The 21320-nt window shown below is 43.8% G+C and overlaps 1 protein-coding gene across 1 annotated transcript; it reads right to left on the bottom strand.

Moving 5' to 3' along the window:
- Positions 1-32: 32 nt before the first annotated feature.
- LOC311307110 (remodeling and spacing factor 1-like) lies at positions 33-21073 on the bottom strand (the record flags this gene model as incomplete). Its single annotated transcript, XM_084435872.1, has 16 exons — positions 33-129; positions 263-762; positions 11651-11825; positions 11970-12037; positions 12130-12230; positions 12934-12982; positions 13085-13164; positions 13254-13358; positions 13438-13529; positions 14812-14935; positions 15620-15882; positions 15938-16077; positions 16545-16750; positions 17837-17929; positions 19779-19870; positions 20920-21073. The coding sequence occupies 15 exons, from the start codon at positions 21071-21073 to the stop codon at positions 270-272; spliced, it is 2235 nt and encodes a 744-aa protein (XP_084291998.1). The 3' UTR covers positions 33-129; positions 263-269.
- Between the last annotated feature and the right edge of the window lie 247 nt (positions 21074-21320).

Raw genomic sequence — 21320 nt, 5'->3', positions numbered from 1 at the left:
TCACTCTCCAGATCATTCAGTCTCCTCCTCTTCCTGTTCCTGTTGGATGGGGCCTGGGCTTTGATTGGGTGCCGCCTCGCCTTCTCCCTCTGATAGGAATTTGGCCATGTCTTTTGCCCCATCATACTCCTACACAAGCAACACAGGATGAAATAGTGTTAAGTATGAGTGAGTGAGTGTATACTTACAGGGATGATGTTCTCAACACTGATCCCCAGGGCTGAAGGGGGTATCAATAACCATGGTAACAGTAGAGACTAACCCTCGCTCTAGGAGCTGGAGAGGAATTGGAGTGATGGACATGGTTTAACCTTATCCTTATTGGCGGACACCTGGGACTTTTCAGAGTCCGACGACTCGCAGCATTTCACCTGCTGCCTGTGGCTCCGCCTCAAACCATGTCTCTTCCCGTCACCGTTGCTGTCGGAGTCTACGGAGAGAAAGAGCAAAAGCCAGAGAGAGAGAGAAGATACAAACCATTTTCTTTTGAATCGCCATGTTTTGTTTTTGTTTTTCTCACCCAAAGCTTCTTCACTCTCTTCGTCCTCATCAGAGGACCCTCTCTTGCGCCTGCGTAGGCGTTTCCTGCCCCTCCTCTGGGTCCTGCTGGCTTTGCGTTTAGGTGCCCGCCTCAGTGCCCGCCAGTAGCCGGGTCCACTTGCCAAGCTGTCCGCATCACTTCCTGCTACAGAGCCTAGCTCCGCCCCGCTGCCTGCATCATCGTCGTCACCACCAGACACAGCAATCTCCTCCTCCTCCGAACTGAAGACACATGTACAAACACAAACTGTCTTATTTGACTTAACCTGTGAAATTGTTGACCCATTGTTGGTTCTCGTGAGTCACCCTGTATAAGAATAGCCTGACTTCACCATCCTGATCACATGAGCTCACATCCTGTTTCTCTACGCTCCCATTCGACTGAATTCCACCCAGCAGATATTTGCTGTGCCAATCACAACCATTTATCTAATATGGGGCGGGTTTGGTACAACGACTGCACCAATTTGATACAATGATATGACGACTAACCCACATTTCGTTGCTCTGATTGGTTGTAGGTCTATTCAATTGCATCCAGAGGCATTTTGGTCTGCAACAGTTGATAACGGTTCCATGTCAAAGTCTCTAAACAGGTTCTGTGGACGCCCCCGTCTCCTGCCGGCCGAAATTGAAACGAAATCGCCAATGAACAATGGGTGTCATGGTGGCTGCACAATCAAATTATTTTGTAATTCAATTTTTCCCTGTAAATATGTAATGTAACCAGGCCAGGTCAAGCCTGGCTTATGTGCATGGCTGGCTTGTGATGTTGGATCACCTGATTAACCTTACTGGTCAATGAATGCTGAGAAGAGAGTAATCTTTCTGTTGTTTTATTCATCATCAAAAGCATGTATCAAAAACATACAGTATCAAAGCTTTGGGCTTTGGATCAATATTGATTTCAGACATAGCTTAGTTTAACATAGTTACGTAACAGGATTAGACAATGTAACGTACCTGTGAACAGATGAGCAGATGTTGCAACAGGTGGCATGCTAGCTTGCTAAGCTAAGCTAAAGCCAGCGTAAGATAGTTTAAGCCTTCATGAGTTACGAGGTAAGCGCACGTAAGTCTCCTTGGTCCGTGTTCTCTCTTTTATACGGTTCTGTGGAGAAGCTTAATATAGGCTGTCAGCTGACCATTCTTTATTATGGCCATGAAGCATTGATGAAACATTACCTAGGTCAAGATTAGATCTGACCTATATCCAATGTCTGGATTGACCAATGTTCCCTGTTGACGACTATTTTGCTGACTGCATGGTCAACTGAGAGACCCCTGACCTTCCCTCAACTTCTCTATGCGGTGTGTGGCTCTAGTCCAGTGCTGGGCTGCTTGTGCTCTCCCTGTATCCTGTGTCCCTGCTACACGGCAGCTTATCTAATTATACACTGATATCAGCCACTTGCAGAGCACGAATCAAACCTTATATGGTTTACTGAAACTGGTGGCATTCTGTCTCAAAAACCCTTACAAAACCCACATCAGATACCCCCGTCTGGCAGTCTAAAGACTGTCACAGTGAATACTTCACCATCGGCTGCTAGCTTAACTCAACAATGTCAATAAAACAACAATTAACATTAAACAATAACTTCAGACAATAGATGCTAACTCAAAAACACACAGTCAATTTTCAAAAGAATTGTGTTTGTTATTCAGAAAACATTAGCGTTGTCTGTAGGTTGGAGTAGGGAGCGGAGTCCTGCGTCTTTGTCCTCAATGTTCATGGGACAGTTGGCGCCAGTTTCCACTGCCTCGTCCAGAACCCCACAGCCAAGCCATCTCGCGAGAGAGAGTTTCTCGAACACATGTGGAGAGGAAACCCACATGTTAGTCACAGTCCTTAACCATTTTTTTTTTTCTTTTTCTTAAAACATAAGACAGTTAAACACTTTTAAGACTGTTAAACAAAACAAACAAAAATTCGTACATTGACAGATAAATAAACTGCTTTGTCCTGTTACAGATAACTAATGACAATATGTATATATTAGTGATTATGCATTAAGAAAAGTCATCCTCACGGACATGTTTTTCTGCCTCCTCGCGATGTCCGTTGAAGTCCTTCTGTTTTTCCTCCTCCCCCGTCGGATCCATTGGCACACGTTCAGTCTTCTGCCACCCGTCTGATGGTCACCGTCTAATCCTCTGCCACTCGTCTGATGGCATCCATAGGAATGTCCTTTACCACCCGTCTGATCCTTAACACTCACACTCCCTAGCATAGGAGTGTCCTTTGTCCGATCAGTCCAGTAGAGTGTAGAGGAGACTGGGTAGACTGGCACTCCATAGACGCCTTTCCTTGATGGTCTTTGGCTCAAGAGTCACTTTGTTCCTTTGTTAGTGGAACTTCAGCACAATGCAGAGGTTACAGATGTCCACATTTACTTTTGGGTAGAGGGGAGACTGGAACTCAGCATAGCGTAGGAGTTAGGGTACAATTCCTTCAGCAAAAACATTTGCAATTCCCTTGTTCCAATTAAAAATTAAAGTTATTATACATTTCTGATAAACTTGTTGTGCAGATAAATTTCGGACCAGCGCCTTGTCTGTACATTAACTTAAACTTGCTGCTTGGTTGGTATCAAAATAGAACTTATTTAAAACTTTAACTTGAGTTAAATAAACCTTGCCAAAATCAAACCACACCTAAAGTTGTTACGCACAGTGAGGCGTGGCCAGGCAATTTCAGGCAAGTTTTGGAGCAATGAGCAAGAGAATATGAAGATAACAAGAAAGTTGACATCCCAATGTTCATTTTGCATCAGTTGAGGATTGAACTTGTAACTTCTGACACCAAACAACATCCTCTATCTCACTGAGCTAATTAACAACAACTCACGTTTGGTTTTACAAATAGACTATGTGTCATCATAAAACACTGCACGTGTGGTATATGCAATAGCCCATGAAATATCGTTGTTGATTAAAGTATACACTGAAACAAAGGATACAACAATAGATGTTGCATCATATACTAATGGTCTGCTCTTTAAAGTGTGGATGAGTGGCCTAAGTGATCAACGTCTCATAATATATTCAACAAATTAAAGAGACAGCTGTTTACAGTACTTTGTATTGTAAAACATTTTGATGCATTGTCGCTCAATCTTAATGACACTCTGGTCACTGAGTTTGTGAATGACAGTCTGAAGATCTAATGTATCCTCGGCAGGGGCTAGGTATGTTTGCCAACAGCGATGTCTCCGATTGGTGGAGCTTGCGTTGGATTGTGGGTAATGTAGTGTTGGTTTCAGAGAACAGAATTAAACATTTTCCAAAAATCCAATTTCTGAAATAAAATTCTGAAAGAAATCACACTACATCTATCCTTTATGACAATCTTCGCTGATGTGTTGTCCACGAGAAGTTAGACTTTAGTGGAAGATGAATAATAATAACAACATAGGCAAATACAACCAATCCCCCCCTTGGACACGAAATTATCAAAATAATGCAGTGGACAATTAATGACATGTTTTAACTAAATATACCTAGATGGGGACTGTAATTAATAATTTAATTCCTTAGTGGAGCACAAAGCATTGACCACTCATAGCAGAATTAATGTCCATACTCCTGGCGTTCTAGAGCTATCTTTCTTCACTGTTTCTATTATATCATTTTTATTTCATTTTATTGTATTTTATCTTATTTTTATTTATTTTTCAAAACCCCATTCCCTGGCCTTCCCTTTGTGTCCCTCCCAGAGGTCTGGCTGGGGGTAAGGTGCCATTCTCCTTTCTCCTTGCCCCGTGCGGCATCACATTCCATGTTCCACGCACCTGAACCATAGGCCTCCTTTCGGAACCCTATCGTCCAGCCGCCGGAACCCCACAGTCCAACCGCCGGGCTCACCCGTCAATCACCTCCCCCGTCTGGCGCCAGCCTCGTTGGGGTACACATTCTTTTGGGCGATGACCTCAGCATGTCTCATGGTCACACCTGGCCTTTGGGGTATGATGAGATTTCACAAACAATGAACAGCTGATAATCTCTGACGCTCTCTACTCTACCTGCTTCCTGTCGCTGTGGCCTGTCTCCATTCACTACTGCCTTGACCCCGCCCCCTCTCTGTAATGGAGAGAGAGACAACATTGGTCAACAATCCCACTTGGCTTTTACACAGTGGTAAATGCAGGCTAGAAAGAGATGTTTCGTTTCTGCCAGGACAATTTCCACATGTGTGCTCAACACCTGTCTTGGCATTCATGTACTGCTCTGTTCTGATTCTGCCATGTTGCTCTATCTTCCTTTGGATTGAATTAAAAACACACAAATTAACACCTCAGTATAATATTTTGTTAGTACAGCTCTAAGATGAAAGTAAAAATACAACAATTCAATGGTAATGACAATAATGGCAAGTGATTGCGCTTAAGTCTTAATTACCATACCGACGGTTCATGTTGGTATCCTGACCTCCATTGCTGCGCGACTGGTCTGGTTCCAATTTTATTTCTGCTGCACACAGAGACTTTAACAACAGATTAACAAATTCCTTATTCAATAGTACAATTGTACAACAGTGTAATATAACAATTTGTTCAATTTCTCATATAGTCATTGATTTTCTCTCCACATTCCTTTCTCTCATTATTTCCTGGTGATAATAGTGAGTGAAAATCGACTGATTATGATTTGGACAGTTCAATCAAAATTTTCAAAAATATAAATTATTCTAGCAACAATTCAGCTTATAAAACTAACACTATTATTTTAAAAAAACATTCTATACCTATTTCTAATATTTTACATCTATTTCCTAATAAAAACATAAATTATTCTAAACAATGTCTTGCCCTGCTTTTTAACACTACCCTGACTAAGAGCAAACACTAATTGGGACAATGTTTTTATTAAAAGAATGATTTTATAATTCTCTTTGCTAAATGACTTTGCAGAAGATAAAATATTACTAATTCCTTCCCCTGCAGGGCACTAGATTTCCAATGAGATTTTCGCTTGGGATAGTTAGTCTAGAATATAATTTAGCAAATAGTATTTACTCTCTCTTCGTTGCCCTCATGTACACACTAATCTTTTCTTTGTCCCGCCTATTCCACTGAGTTTAAATAGTTCACTTAATTACTGCTTCTTGCTTTCCCTATAACTCAAATAAGTCATTGCCTACTTTCCCATCAGGGATAGGTAGTCACTAAAGTCGTCACTCTAGTCACTACGCTTCCCCTATTACTTTTTAACAGTAATTTCCAGTCAGGTTAAGCATGTTACTTGGTTAATTGGCTACTCACTCACAGCTCACCTGATCCTCTCTTCAGTGTAATCTTGATGGTTAGTCTCCAGCTCTCGGACGTCAAGTCACGATGGACAATACAATCCCATCGTAGAACGGACCTTGGCTCCAGAGCACCTCACAAGTTAGTTCAGTCAGTTATTAGATTGTATGTCAATAGAAATATTTATCTCCAATGGAGATAACATTTCTTGTGTAGTCATATTGTATTCGCTTGACCCAATGGCTGGTTCACCACGGCCGCTCTGTCCATCCTGCAGGTAAAAATACACTTCACAGATGTTACCCAGCTACGTCGTATTATTAAAGTTTTGATCAGAAACCTTAATCACGTGCCTTCCTACGAGCCTGCAAGATGGAAGACGTGGAGCGGTGGCACCCAGGCGATTAACCAATTAATCACTGGGTCAGTTATTTGTCTTAAATCTGCGCGCCATTCACCACCGGTGACGGCGTTGGCCCAATCAAACCACGTTGGTAGACGCACAGGAATCGATTTTCCTTCACGACTTCGTCTCTCCTTACTCTGGAACAATACTCTTAGGAAATCATATTATTGTTATGTTGTACACACATTACAGCAATATTTCCTTAAGTAGTCTATTGTTCTGTAGATTCTGATCGCTTGATATTGTTACGTTATTTCACACGCGTTACAGTGCCAATTCTTAAAACAGTACTATATATATACCTGTTGTGGCCACTGAGTGTCTTCCAGCTGTGCTGGGGGGGGTAACTTTTTCCTCTTGGTTTATGACGACCGAGTCATCTACACAATGTACTGCAGACCACCAGGTAAGCTGATGACCTGTCCTCCCCATTCTTTCTCAGGACAATAGGTGTCCCGAGCGTCTGGGGAGACAAGCACCATTATTGCAGATAGTACTCAAATCATCATTAGCCAGTTTCCTATTATTTTAAATAATATATATATATATATATCTTCAGGGTATTTCAAAATGCAGTTTCAATAGTTTAATATCATAATTTACTAACAACTAATCATAGTTTTGGCTCAATTCAATATTCTTTGGGGTACTGTAATTTTGAAAGAGAGAGGGAGAGACAGAGACAGAGACAGAGAGGGAGTGAGAGAGAGGGGTGGGGGCTAGCCCGCCCCCCTGAGCCGGGGCCGTTGCTATTAATAGCCTTAAGAATTGTGTGTAACTCCCAACCGACGCACACACCAACCCTGAAGATTTCTGCTCTCCTGCCTCTTACTCTCCTGATCTCCCAAAAGCGTTATAATAGCACTTTATTCAAATCAGCTGGCTTTTTTAGTGAGTAAGTTTCAGCACATTAGCATAGCTGTAGCGCTTAGCATTTTAAGCATCGTCACAGTTATTTTTATGACAGACATAAACATTGTTATCATTTTTTAGTCGTCACTCGCTTTTTCTGGTATTTCCTGACACTTTTCAACTACAATACATTTACTGGAATCTGGCGTAACCTACAAATGTCACTTGTTTTCGAATTCCCTGGTCTGGTGTTTGTATCCGTTAGTTTGCGGTTAAATTATCAAATTAGGTCGCTTGAGTCTTTCAGACCTCCCACCCAGGGCGCAGTCCTGGGCTAGACCCCTTTCCCTTTTGAGGCCTCAGCCCGGGCTCCCCCAGATTGAGCACTCAACCTTCTGCTTCCCGGTGTCTTCTTTTCAAAGCCCACCGATCACAGAAGCACTACTTGCCTACTAACACATTCGCTTTTGGCTTGTAGTGGCCTGACTGTACATTGAGCCGAGCGCGGCGGCCATCTCGTGGTCTTACTGCCATCTGCGACCCGACCGGCCGGTGACCCAGTCGATAGCGATCCCGGACACTGTAATGATTGTTAGTCACCCAGCTCAGAACCGACGGTCTGATCCTAATTCCACTTGGCTATGGATATTAGAACTTTGACCGTTTTCACCAGCCTTGCCTATTCACAGAGGTCGTCTACCACGCCCCTCTGCTAGGTGTGGACTGTCATCCACGTACCACACCGTGCCAACCACCCTTAACAGCGACACAGTGCTGACTAGACGGTACCAGAGCAGTATGTTAATTCATACTTCACCAGACACGGGGGCCTTCAGTCGTCTCCCCAGCACTATATGTACCGATTTAGCGTGTCCTCGGGACCTTACGGCCCCGCCCCCGTCTGTTTACCGCTAGGTCCAGGGGTGCCCAATCCCCCTCCCTAACGGTACCGGTACAATTATGACCGAATGACTTCTCGACCGTTCTACCATGAAATCAGCCCCCGTCTCTACATTCCTTCCCCGCGGAATCGTTTTTATTTCCACTTTTCTGCCAAGGTGATGCGTCTAAAATCTGCAGTTTTATAATCAACACATCCAATCGAGAAGTCACTATCTGGGGTCCCTTGTTTTTCTGTTTTTGATTACAACGCAGGGAAAACGACTGTGTCAGTCCTGGCCAGCTGCCAGCGGTCGGTCCTTTCCCTTAGATCTTAACAATGCGTCTGTATTTCATTCACTTCTAAGGAAAATCTATACTAGCCTACTTCACTCATTTCCAAATTTATCGAATTTCTGGGAAATAGCACTGACTGGCGGTTGGTGCTCAAACATACATACTCTAAGCATCGTTATCCTGTTAATTAGTGACCATTGTTTCACACTTCAAACTCATGCAAATTCTCACACAGCTTAAATCTGGCATTTTTCTCGTTCAACATACATTGACCTTTAACTAATCAGTTCCAACAGGTTCTTTTGATTGAATAAGCATTTTATACTTTTACTCTTGATTTGGCTTATTTAAAGCAGATCTCCTGTACATTGTTATTGTGCGCGCTGTTTGCATAGGTAAAATACTTGTTTTGCGCCTCTATCAGAGTTTTTCAGTTGTAATAATAGCTTATAATATTAACAATCCTTGCCGACAACGCCATTTTGATGTTGGATCACCTGATTAACCTTACTGGTCAATGAATGCTGAGAAGAGAGTAATCTTTCTGTTGTTTTATTCATCATCAAAAGCATGTATCAAAAACATACAGTATCAAAGCTTTGGGCTTTGGATCAATATTGATTTCAGACATAGCTTAGTTTAACATAGTTACGTAACAGGATTAGACAATGTAACGTACCTGTGAACAGATGAGCAGATGTTGCAACAGGTGGCATGCTAGCTTGCTAAGCTAAGCTAAAGCCAGCGTAAGATAGTTTAAGCCTTCATGAGTTACGAGGTAAGCGCACGTAAGTCTCCTTGGTCCGTGTTCTCTCTTTTATACGGTTCTGTGGAGAAGCTTAATATAGGCTGTCAGCTGACCATTCTTTATTATGGCCATGAAGCATTGATGAAACATTACCTAGGTCAAGATTAGATCTGACCTATATCCAATGTCTGGATTGACCAATGTTCCCTGTTGACGACTATTTTGCTGACTGCATGGTCAACTGAGAGACCCCTGACCTTCCCTCAACTTCTCTATGCGGTGTGTGGCTCTAGTCCAGTGCTGGGCTGCTTGTGCTCTCCCTGTATCCTGTGTCCCTGCTACACGGCAGCTTATCTAATTATACACTGATATCAGCCACTTGCAGAGCACGAATCAAACCTTATATGGTTTACTGAAACTGGTGGCATTCTGTCTCAAAAACCCTTACAAAACCCACATCACTTGTTTCTGTTCAGGACTGGTAGGACGGAAGCTAGTCATGCCACTGAAATAGCTGTGAATTGAAATGACATTAAATAATGTCTGATAAATTAAGATAGGTCTTGTCGCCTGGACACATCAGTTCCAATGTTTCCAATTCTAATCCAGCATAATAAGAGCGGGATAGCCAGTTAGCTCATGAGCTCACAACAACTAGCAGCAGCTTCCATAACATTAATGGTAGTGGTCAGTGGCTAAAGCAGTTACACTGATGATAACATAGTCATCCCCACTGGGTCTTGAACCCCGGTCTCCCGGGTGGGAGTCCAATGCTGTGACCACTACTCTACTTGTGCAGTGGAGATGAACGGGTTGGTTTTAGTGTCCTTCTTCTAGTCCCTAGTGTGGGTTGGGGTAGAATAAGGGTTGGGACAGAATCTGACCTATAAGGCAAGGGGTGAAGGTTGGAGGGAAAGGATGAACATGTGGAGGTTTGAGGTTTAGTCCCATAAAGTCATCCCCCCAGTCTCCCGGGTGGGAGTCCAATGCTTGATTTTGGTGTCTTTCATGAATTTGGTGTGCTGGGACTACTGCCTCTTGTGGTTAATTACATAGCATTTCACTTCACATTATACATGATACTGTGTATATTTTTAATATTTTGCTATTCTGTATATAGACACTATTATTGTACTTACATTTTCATAAGCGACTTGCATAAATGTTCTCTTCAATTTTTGCTCTTTATTGCTACAATGTAACAAATAAACTGCTCTGTATTTGCAAACTATGATTTTTGTAATTTTATATTCTGCATTTATTTATAATTTAGTAGGAAAGGAAGGAAGACCCCATTAGGGCTTTTGATTTCTCTTTTTAGAGTTCACCATGCCTTGGAGAATAGCCTACTCTCAAATAGGAGAGGTAGGGGTACACAGGATTCCCTTTTGTGCCAGTAGCCAAGTGTAACCTCAGATCTGCGCTTGTGTGAGATTAAATAACTTCACACCACCAGGTGGTAGTAGTCCGTATCATTAAGGGGGAAACGGAAGTCCACCAGATGTATAAAACGTAAACAACAGCATTTGTTTAGCTACATATAGACGAGAGGAGTTTCGCTCAGCATAGACAGTAATCTCTGAGAATGTCCCGCCTGGGAGTCCAATGTTCTGACCCCTACTCTACGTGTGGAATTAAGAGTAGCGGTGGAGTTGGTTTTGGTGTCCATCTTCCAGTCCCTAGTGTGGGTTGGGGTTAGAATAAAGGTTGGGGTTGGGACAAGATCTGACCTATAAGGCAAGGGGTAAAGGTTGGAGTGAAAGGATGAACATGTGGAGGTTTGGGGTTTAGTCCCATAAAGTCATCCCCACCGGGTCTTGAACCTCGGTCTCCCGGGTGGGAGTCCAATGCTCTGACCACTACTCTACTTGTGCAGTGGAGATCGACAAGTTGGTTTTGGTGTCCTTGATTTTGGTGTGCTGGGACTACTTCCTCTTGTGGTGCCAACAGAGATGCAGGCCGACATTGTCCGGAGTAACGGAGTAAGGGAGGGAGGGAGGGAGGGAGTGATAACCGGACAAACACTATAATAGGTGCGCTGGCTTTCAGCCACACACAAAAACAACAGATGTCCACTTCCAGCCTCCAAGCAGTGGTAGGTTATTTGTGTCTGCATCTGTTGTGTCGGCAAATATCAGCACTGCCTACTGGGAACACCTTCCAGCAATAGCCAAATAATAAATCAGGGGATTTCGTGGATATTGAATATCTAATATTATCTAATAATATTCTATTTAAACAAATAAACAATTGAGAAGCATACACGTTTGTTTCACATTATAAATAATTAATAGTAGTTAATATAAGTGAAACAGAATAATAACAATTTGATTTTTTGTCTCTGGCAAGGGAAATCTATTTCCAGTGTCTGTTTATGAAAACAAAATAGTCTGTTCTGACTCAAAATAGTCTGTTCTGGTGTGTTCTAAAGTAGGAGTATTAAACTTTTTAAGATGGGACAGGAAAATAGGCCTAAAGAATTGTGATTATATAATTCACATTGTACAGGCTACGGTACAACGCCCATTGGAAATGGAATATAAACTCAGCAGCTTCAGACCCTTAACATTTTTGCGAATTGGGTCTGGCAAAGCCAGGCCAGGATAAGAATGCTTCTAAACAGAAATTGTAAACAATGAAGACTTAAAAATATAGAGATGACGACTGTGTGTGTGTTACCTGCTGCTGAGCTGGAACTCGTCCTCACTCTCGGCGGCGGTGCTGTCACTCTCCAGATCATTCAGTCTCCTCCTCTTCCTGTTCCTGTTGGATGGGGCCTGGACTTTGATTGGATGCCGCCTCTCCTTCTCCTCCTCTGATAGGATGTTGGCCATCTCTTTGCCCTGTCCTACTCCTACACCAGCAATAAAGGAATACATGGTATTTATGTTACCCGTTTAGAACTCAACAAATCAACAAAGGTTATTCTTCTTTTTCTTTGCCTCTAACCACATCATCTCTCCTCTTCTCTCTCATCCCTCCTTCTTCCAGCTCTCACCTCCTCCATATGCCTCTCTGACGTCCTCCTCAATCGCTGCATCAATGGCGTCATCAAAATCATCAAACCTGGAATATAGTTGCCATGACATCAGGTGTTGCAATGCATCATGCAGTACCATGTGTCCCGCGCACACACGCACGCGCACTCACACACACACCTGTAGCTGATGCTCTTCCTGGTCCTGGTCAACCTCCTTCCCAGGTTCTTGCTCCTTTTTGTGTCTTTCTTCTTCTCAGATTTTTCCTCTTCATCTCCCTCCTGAAACACAGAGCGATGTTCAAGTGTGTGTGTGTGTGTGTGTGTGTGTGTGAGTGAGTGTGTGGGGAACCGAGCGCCTTTCCGAAGTTTCCCCATTCCGATGATTGACCTCAATTCATTGGAATCGCTATTGATAAGGGTCCACTATTCCGAAAATTAAAATAGGTCTGCTACTCCGAAAACTGAGTGGCCTATGTCCCAGAGACCTGACAGTAGGCTATATGGCGAGCCTAAAAAAGACCTATTTTCCATGTACCTATGTCAGTGATTTTCACCGGGGACGCGATAGTCTAATTCCGGCTGAAACTCTGAGGTCCTCTGGTAGGCTAATTTTATTACTAGCTATCCGGATCAACATGTCAGATATTTGAATACCAATTACATAATTTGGGCCGAGACATTACACTGCATAACATCTATGGACCTACATCACTGCCATTGTTTTGCAGACTGCTCCTGAAGAATGCTTACTATGCACAAATAGGCCTATCACCCCACTCACATGCAATACAAAGCTGGAAATGGAGTGTAATGTCCCGCCCCAAATCATGTAGACATAATTGGTATCACATAGCTGACATATGGCCTTGAAAATCATAATTTCAGAATGGTGGAGCTTCGGTAATTTTCAGAATGGCGGACCTTCAGAATGCAGGTATTTCGGAGGGGTGCCATGTCACTGAGTGTGTGAGTGTAAACTTACCGGGATGATGTTCTCAACACTGATCCCCACATACACCCAACGTCCCCTCCTACAGGGACAGAAGGAGAACACAGAGAACAAGAATGTATAAATACCACTATATGAGGAGTGTGTGTGTGTGTGTGATCTAGTTTGCTGGTGTGTTTTATACCTCCTCTCTGCTCTATCTCTTTTCTTCAGAGCACTGTCCAGATTCTGGAGTTGCTCCTCAAGTCTCTCACACAGTAGCTTCTGCAGAGGAGCCAGGGAGAAGAGAAAATGATCACACAGTACGAGTCGCAAAACCCTGGTGTGTATGGATACATACGTAGAACACGTACGTGCTGGCAAGGTGGGCAGAACCACTCTCCGTCTGGTATGATCATTAGGGGTGGTCGCAGACAGGCGGTGTGGTAGCCACTGTCACAGGAGTCACACAGCAGGATCTGTGAAGATACCACACACACGTAAGCATGCTTACAGACAAACTATTATTTACTCACACTTTACAAACACACAACTCACCAGTTCGGGGTGGTTGAGACGACCACAGTAACTGCAGGGGTCCTCGTAGGGCGTGTATTCTGATTGGCTAGTGGCATCTGAGTCACTCCCATCTTCACACTCTTAAATGAAAATGAATGAAATGAAATCCACGTTTATAGTGGTGAGGTTATGTCGTCATTTTTTATTAGCATTCCCACCATTGTGGAATGTAGTCTAATGTCGATGTTGCGATATGCTAACAATTTTTGAAACTACTGCACACGAGTCCATGTATTCTCCTGCGGTTTACGCGTGTCATAGCATGAGCTAGCACTAGAGATCGTGGGATTTCCCAACACCACATATAACCACAAAACTGCCTGGCTAGCTCAATCTTGTAACTAAGATATGTGCTGATTTGTTTTTCAATGGACAGACTTAGCTACTTCCAGGGGGGCTGTAGCTCAGTTGGTAGAGCGTGTCGTTCAATGATCGAATCCCAGCTCCAACTGTCCACATGTCCAAGTGTTCTTGAACAAGACACCTAACCCCAAATTGCTCCCAATGAGCAGGTTAGCACCTTTCATGGCAGCTGCCGCCATTGGTGTGTGAATGTGTGTGTGAACGGGTGAATGAGAGGCCATTGAAAAGCGCTTTGAGCGCCGCTAAGGTGGAAAAGTGCTATATAAGTGCAGTCCATTTACCATTTACTACATACACAAGCTTCACATGCATTTTTAAGCTTGCCCAGTAACAATGGCGGCACGTCTGAAAGATATTCGATTCATGTAGTTAATTTCAGTAATGGTTAGCATATCACAACAACATTGACATCAGAAGCAACTAAGGGCTTCAAAATTCACAAATCCCATCTTCAATTATGTATTTTAACTTTTAGAACAAAACACTGTTAAACACAGACCTTATTTTCAGTATTTTTCCCATAGGGATTTTCAAATACACCCCATAATAACGAAAATGAAAACTTTTCAGCCTACAAAGTTACTGAACATCAGACCTCAGCACTCACCATCTTTCATACAGTTTGTGATACCGGTAACACACACACACACAGCACACGCGCATGCAGGAGCGGTCAGTCGCATTCATCCCATCCGTGCCCTTACAGTGCTGGGGGACCAATCCAAGTGTTCATGTCCAGTCTTGGTCAGGGATAGGACAGGAGAGCGATCTGTTCTGCATGTTTTTATATTGGGGTTCTTTTTTTGTGTGGAGGAAACCCATGTAAGCACAGGGAGAACATGCAAACCCCACACAGAAAGGCCCGGGAAATAACACACTTGAGCATTGACAGCCCTGTGGAGAACATGCCCCCAGTGCCAACAGTGTCCCATGCGGGAATCAAACCCAGGACTTCTTGATGCGAGGCTGCAGTGCAAAGCACTGTGCCACACTCTTCCTTCTCCTTCCCCTCCTCTCTTCCTTGTTCCTCCTCCCCTTCTACCCCTCCCTCATTCTGTTTGCGTCTCTTAGAGCGAGGGTTGGACCATCGAGGGCCTCGATGTCTCCGTCTACCCTGGAAATTCAAACAAAGAAACACAGACATAAATACATGTTGCAGCATTGTATCAAGGTGAGAGAGACAGAGATTGATTAGGTTACTGTTATGTGCAGACGCTTCCCTGTCCTCACTGCACTCTAGGGGAATCTAGGAGTGTCACAGCAGTGATACGCAGGCCAGGTAGTTTATTTTGTATACATGTTTATTAGTGGGCCTCTTAGTAATGCAGGTAACTGAGGAAGTACTGGATGTTGGGTGAGCCCCTTTAAGAGCTTGTGAGGGGGTGTGGTCTCGGTGTGGCGTGAGAGGGACAAAGAGATCCTCAGGTGAGAGAGAGAGAGATGCTTGGTAGGTGCTCAGTGTGCATCGGAGTAACTCGCTGTGGTAAAGCGCCATTCTTGACCCACTCGCAGAGACTCAGACTTTGCTTGGGCTCATTTCTGCCTGGGATTACTATGGAACTTTATGACCTGCTTCCAACCTGAACGGACTGAACTGAGGATTGGGCTGGCCCGGACACCGCTGGCCAGCCAGGAGACGACTGAATGGGTACTCAAGGGCTGTCGGCGGCCATCCTCTGTTCAGTGCCTTTTAGGGTTGCCGGCGAATTGTGGGGCTTATGTATACGGTGATAGGTAATAGGAACACTGGGCCAAGTCTAACGGACAAACACCTCTACCACCTGTCACGTTACACTACCTTTGAAGTCCTGGTCTGTCCATCAGGCTCAGCTTTCTTGTCTTTCTTTACAGTTAACTTCTGCTCCTCTCTCTCCTTCTCTCTCTCCCTCTTAGCACTCCTCTGTTGTGGAGGGATCTTAATTTTGAGCCTGATCCCTTCTTTCTGGAGCTCTGACGAGGCCTTCAGGGGCCCCTGCCTCTCCTCGGCCCCCTGCCCTGCTCCCCTCACTCCAGCCTGGGCTTCAGGTTCTCCGCTGAGCGCTTCCCCCTGGTTCTCCTGTCCTTTACATGGAGAATACATCAATCCATCCATCCACAACCTCTCCCCTCCTCTTACCCTCGTCCCTGTCCTTCCTCTCCTTCTCCAGAGGGTTGGGGCTGGCGCTGGCAGACCCTCCCTGTTTCTCTCTCTCCGTCTTGCCCAAGTCCACTTGTGACTTGAGAAGCTCCAGAGCCTCAGCCAAGTCGTTCCTGGTCCTGGGGAGCCAAACACACAACCACAAACAGAGAACAGAGAAGTCTTTGATGAGCTGTAAACACACAGATCATGTTAGATTACTACCTCACTAGATAAGGGCTGCTGTTCCAATTGTGAAGTGATTTGACGGCCCGGAAGGGGCGGTCAGCCATATAAAGGGTGTTTTCAATTTGTTATATATAAGGAAGGAAAGGAGCTTCATCTGTCACCTCCTTTCATCAAGGCAGCTCAGCTGCCGTCACCTGGATACTTTCCTTGAAATTTGTGACTTTTAAAAAATAAGGCAAGGAAAAATATCAACAATTGGAATGCAACCTAGGTTCTAGGGGGCCCAAAACTATAAAGAATATACATTCCTCAAACTGAGTGACCTGTACAACCTAATATATACAGATCAATGCAGATGAAGGGAAGGACACAAGGGGACTTTGTACTATCTGAGATGGAGTCCCATCCTCTGAATTACCTGACGATGCATCTCCAGGTGGATCCCTCTGTGTCGTCCTGTTCCTCGGTGTAGAGCCTGACGTTCTGCTCCTGGTCCAGCTGCAGCCAGTACATCAGGCCCTGCCGGTCGCGGCCTATCGGCTGCAGGCGCATGCGCTCGGGCTCCTCCTCGTTAATGGCCACTTTGAACTTGAGGTTGACGTCAAACTGACACTCGCACAGATACTGAGGTCAGAGGTGAGGATTGAGAGAGAGAGGACAACAGGCCAATGCGATGGATAAAATATATATTATACATTTGCCCAGGCAATGGAGTGGTGGGACAATGTGTGAACAGGGTTCAAAACTGCGACCAAAGTGGTTGCATTTGCAACCTTTTTTGGGGTAATGAGATATAAAATTTGAATGGGTCGCACTGGTGCCAGTAAAAAAAAAAAAAAGTCTACAATTCGATGATAAAACTGGATGGCAACGAATTTCATCATCAATTCATAATTTTCCGCACTATCGCTGCGCTTTCTCCCCGGTCTCTCTGACAGCCAGGCCAGTTGACACACACACCGCTGAAGTGTGCACATAAGCCCGCCTCCTCTCTCACTCACCCTGTCTTCTTATCACTCGTCTCGTTCAACGTTTAGACAGAGCAGTGTAGCATTTCATAACGGTTGCAGTTCCTGACTGTGACTGTTGTATGCAATAGCTTCTACAAGCAAGCTAGCTAAAGTGTATTTATCTGATGATAAGTCCATCTCAGCATATATTTACATTACTAATTTCCAGTATCAGCCAACTAGGTAGTGCCTTAGTTGATGATGGGAGAAAGCAGGCAACACTGGTTTACATTGTGCATCTGCAGTAACATCCACACCTCTATGTGATAAAACACTGTGTGTAAGACACTGAAAAGGCAGTGTGATGCCCCAGTGCCATAGAGTAGGCCTACTCTCACTTCATTCAACAATAGTATAGCTGTAGACTCTTACACGTTCCTGTGAGGAGGGAAAGGAAATGTCAGAAACTTAGGAGTGTGAGACACTAGGCTACTGTATAGAGTGAGCAAGGAGAAATTGCATTGTTTGCAGCATATCTGTTATGCTATATAGCTGTATATTTTGTGTTTTTATCCAATTCATTGATTAATCAGGTCTGTTTTTTGGGGACGTGCAGCGTCAAAACAATTGGTGCGACTGGTGCAAATGTGCTGGTGCCACCAAATAAAAAAGGTAGCACCAGCGCCATCAGTGGAAAATGTTAGTTTTGAACCCTGGTGAAGAGAAATGATGTGTACAATTGACAGACAGGGGATCGTACTTTCAGGATGCTGGACTTGCACTCCATGGTCATCTCCTGGTAACCCTTCTTTTCTAGTTCCCATGCCCAGGTGCTATTAAGGTCTTGGCATACCTAGAAGATAAATACATGGAGGAAGTAAAAATAATTATAGCTCAAGAGTCAGGGCCAGGCATTTTGAGGATCAAGGAGGAAAAGGATTTTTCTCACTTTCAAAAAACCAAAACCCATGATGTCAAATGATGTGTTTGACGTCAATTTTAGATATTTGGTCCTTCCTGCTTGGAACTACAATTTCTAGTTTGGCTTTTTTCTATGCCCGCCCACACATACAGTTTACACACAATGCACAACGCTGAAGTCCACATAAGCCCGGCTCCTCTCTCTCACTGTCTTCTCGTCACTCATCTCAGATTCAGCACTAAATGTTTAGACGGAGCAGTGTAGCATTTCATAACGGCTGCCGTTCCAGACAGTGACTGTTGTACAGTATACAATAGCTTCTACAAGCAAGCTTGATAACTAGCGTCTGTGGCTACAGCTAAGGTTATGTGACTTAAGTGCTAGCTATGCTCTTCATAGCCGTGGCTTTCAAATTCAGGTTAAGTAGCTAACTAGATGTTTCTATCTTCATTAATCACTGACTGTCATAGCAGCTTGCTATGCATTTCCAATTTCTAGTTAGCTAGCTAAAGTGTGTTTATCGGATGGCAAGGCTCTTAGCATATTATTTTACATTAATTGTCAGTTCTATCAGCCAGATACTGTAGGTAGTGCTACCTTAGTTGATGATCAGAGACAGCAGGCAACACACTGGTTTAAACTGTGCATCTGTGATATCACACCTCCCTCTGTGATAAACCCAATTTGCTTCACTTAAGTCACTGTGTTCTAATTCCTCCAAAAATGGTATAGCTGTAGATTGTTACACTTTCCCGTGAGGAAATGTTACAAAGACTTAGGTGTGAGACACTAGGCTACTGTATATGGAGTAGGGATGAGACGGTATGGATTTTTGCATTACGGTACGTTACGGTACGGTATTTCACCTCCCCAACACATAAAAAAAAAAAAAAGTATTTTACTTTGAAGGAACTACAGTGCAACATATGATGGAAAATACACACTATTGTAATTAAGCTCAGTTTATTAATAGCAATCTTATATTAAATTACAAAATTAACTGTTGCAAGCAACTTGAAATGTGAAGTTTCAGCAGCGCATTATTGTGTAATACCGTAAATGTAATACCGTAAACACAGGGAATGCCAGCTCGAAGCATATGGATGTTTCCGCTTACTTGGGCCTACATTTTGGTGGTGGTTGCAAAGTGATAGCATGTACGGCTGATTTGTTTCAACATTTTACATTTTAGACAGTTGCTGTAGCACCACTATCAGGACTATTGGCCCACAATGCCAGGTGAGGACTTTTGGCATAGGACTGGACCTATGTGCAAAGTTCAGTGATTTTTCATGCATGGGAAGTCAGACTTCCTAGTAAGATTCTGAATATTGGCATTACAAGAGGTCCTGGCAGCCAAGCTACCCGGCCCCTATTCTGACTCAACGGATGTAGGTTTTGGCAATAAACCTTGTCATTCGTTGTCACACTGCCCAATCAGTGGCGAGACTGGCGACGCAAATTAATCTAATTCGGGCCGAGAGATTCTCTCGGCACCAATCAGATTCGATCCAGACTATTTTGCAAGAGCACCATCGCTGTGTCCGGGACTGGCTCCGCCCAAGACAACTGTGATTGGTTTAAAGAAATACTGTGTTTTTTCCCCCCCTATTGCAGAATGGTAAAATGTCCAGCCAGACCTGTCTCCAGTGCTGGCATAGCGTAAACGAAGTGTGGAGATAGGTCTGACTATGTGAGACTACCCGGCCCCTAACAAGAAGACATACTTACCATTCTCACACACATATACACCCACGCGTGCACACACACTCTCTCTTACCTTGGCCAGGTACCTTTCCCACTTGTCAGCTGCCACAGATTTACACAGCTTTCTCAGTAGCTTCAAGTGAAGCTCCACCAGGGGCTTTGGAACTGGAACACAAGAAAGAACACAGCTTGATCAGAATCACAGCACAGTTAGACAGGTCAGACTCACTTAATGATAATAAAGAGGGAATCTGAATGGTGGTTTAACTTTTTTTTTTAATCAATAGGCTAACTTTACTACAAACTCTACTATTTTAATGTTATTCTGATCCGCTGTTCAGTCCATTTCAGAATATTTTCTGACATGGTGTAGACACCTCTGGGGCCATCGCAGACTTGTATTGTCAATTCAGAAAATGTAAAACGGCAAGTGACAGAAAAATGTCAGACAGTGACACTTGTGAACAAGTAACATGCAAGAGAATCAGTGAGGCCAGCCAGGCTCTTGAGCTAGCTAGAGATAGCCGTTAGCTACATAGCTAAATTAGCTACGCCCATGGATAGATAATAGAACTAGCCGCACAAGGCTTGATAGCTGTCACATCTTGAAGACAATGAAGTGGCCTCTAATCTGAAAACGACTGAAACAATATCTCTGGTTGTGTGGAATGTAGCTAGCAAAGACCTTGCTACGTTAGGTTAGTTGATATTGCACATATGCCTACTGTAATTGACAAACTCAGGTAGCCTATGCTAAAATAACATCCACGCCACTTGTATTTGTGGTCAACCTATATTCCTTATAATACCGTGTTAATCACCCTTGTATATCCATTGGTTTGCATGCCCGATTGCGTTAAGAGCTGTGTGAGAAATTAGCCTACACCTGACAACATAGCTCACATGTGTTGGTTGCAGTGGGCTTGCATGGCATGCTAGCTACACCACATCAATTGGCAATTCGAAATTTAGCTGGCTAGCTAGAAAGCCATATCAACATTGAGCCTCAATTACTCCAAATCAAAACCCCTAGGTTAGCCAACTAGCTTTCTACAACAAGCTGGTAACAACTAGCTAATATTTTCTGACACACTTCACTGGCAATATACTCAGTGATGATGATGATGATGCTGGTGTTGTGGTGGTAGCGAAATACTCTCTTCTTCCTCACATGTCGCAGTTTTTTCCACGACCATCTGCCATTCCCCCTTTACCTGTCGATGTCTCCTGAAGATACCTCTCCATCTGTGGGAAAGTCAACTCCGGAAGATGCAAGGCTGGTCCATATCGCACCAAGAAAGAGCAGACTACTGCGAAACTCGAGCAAGGACTAGAGCTGGAGCCCTTCGCTGCTTCCGAAGCATCCATTTTCCCACCGTGGAGAAGGAAGGATGAGCTTGATTTGAACCTGAAGTTGGGAGGAGAGTGATTTGAACCTGAAGTTGGGAGGAGAGAGCCGCGATCCCGATCGGGAAGTACCGCGTCCTCGAAACCACGCCCCCTTGCTGCGATTGGCGCTCAGCTCTCCGTGCAAAATGTTCTTTCGATTTACAAGAGAGTATAAAACAAGTGTCAAAATCAACTGTACGGTCACAGCGGAATAATACCAAAGCCG

This window comes from Borostomias antarcticus (genome assembly GCF_949987555.1).
Source record: "Borostomias antarcticus genome assembly, chromosome: 1".
Classification (NCBI taxonomy): domain Eukaryota; kingdom Metazoa; phylum Chordata; class Actinopteri; order Stomiiformes; family Stomiidae; genus Borostomias; species Borostomias antarcticus.
This window is presented reverse-complemented; position numbering and strand designations above follow the sequence as displayed.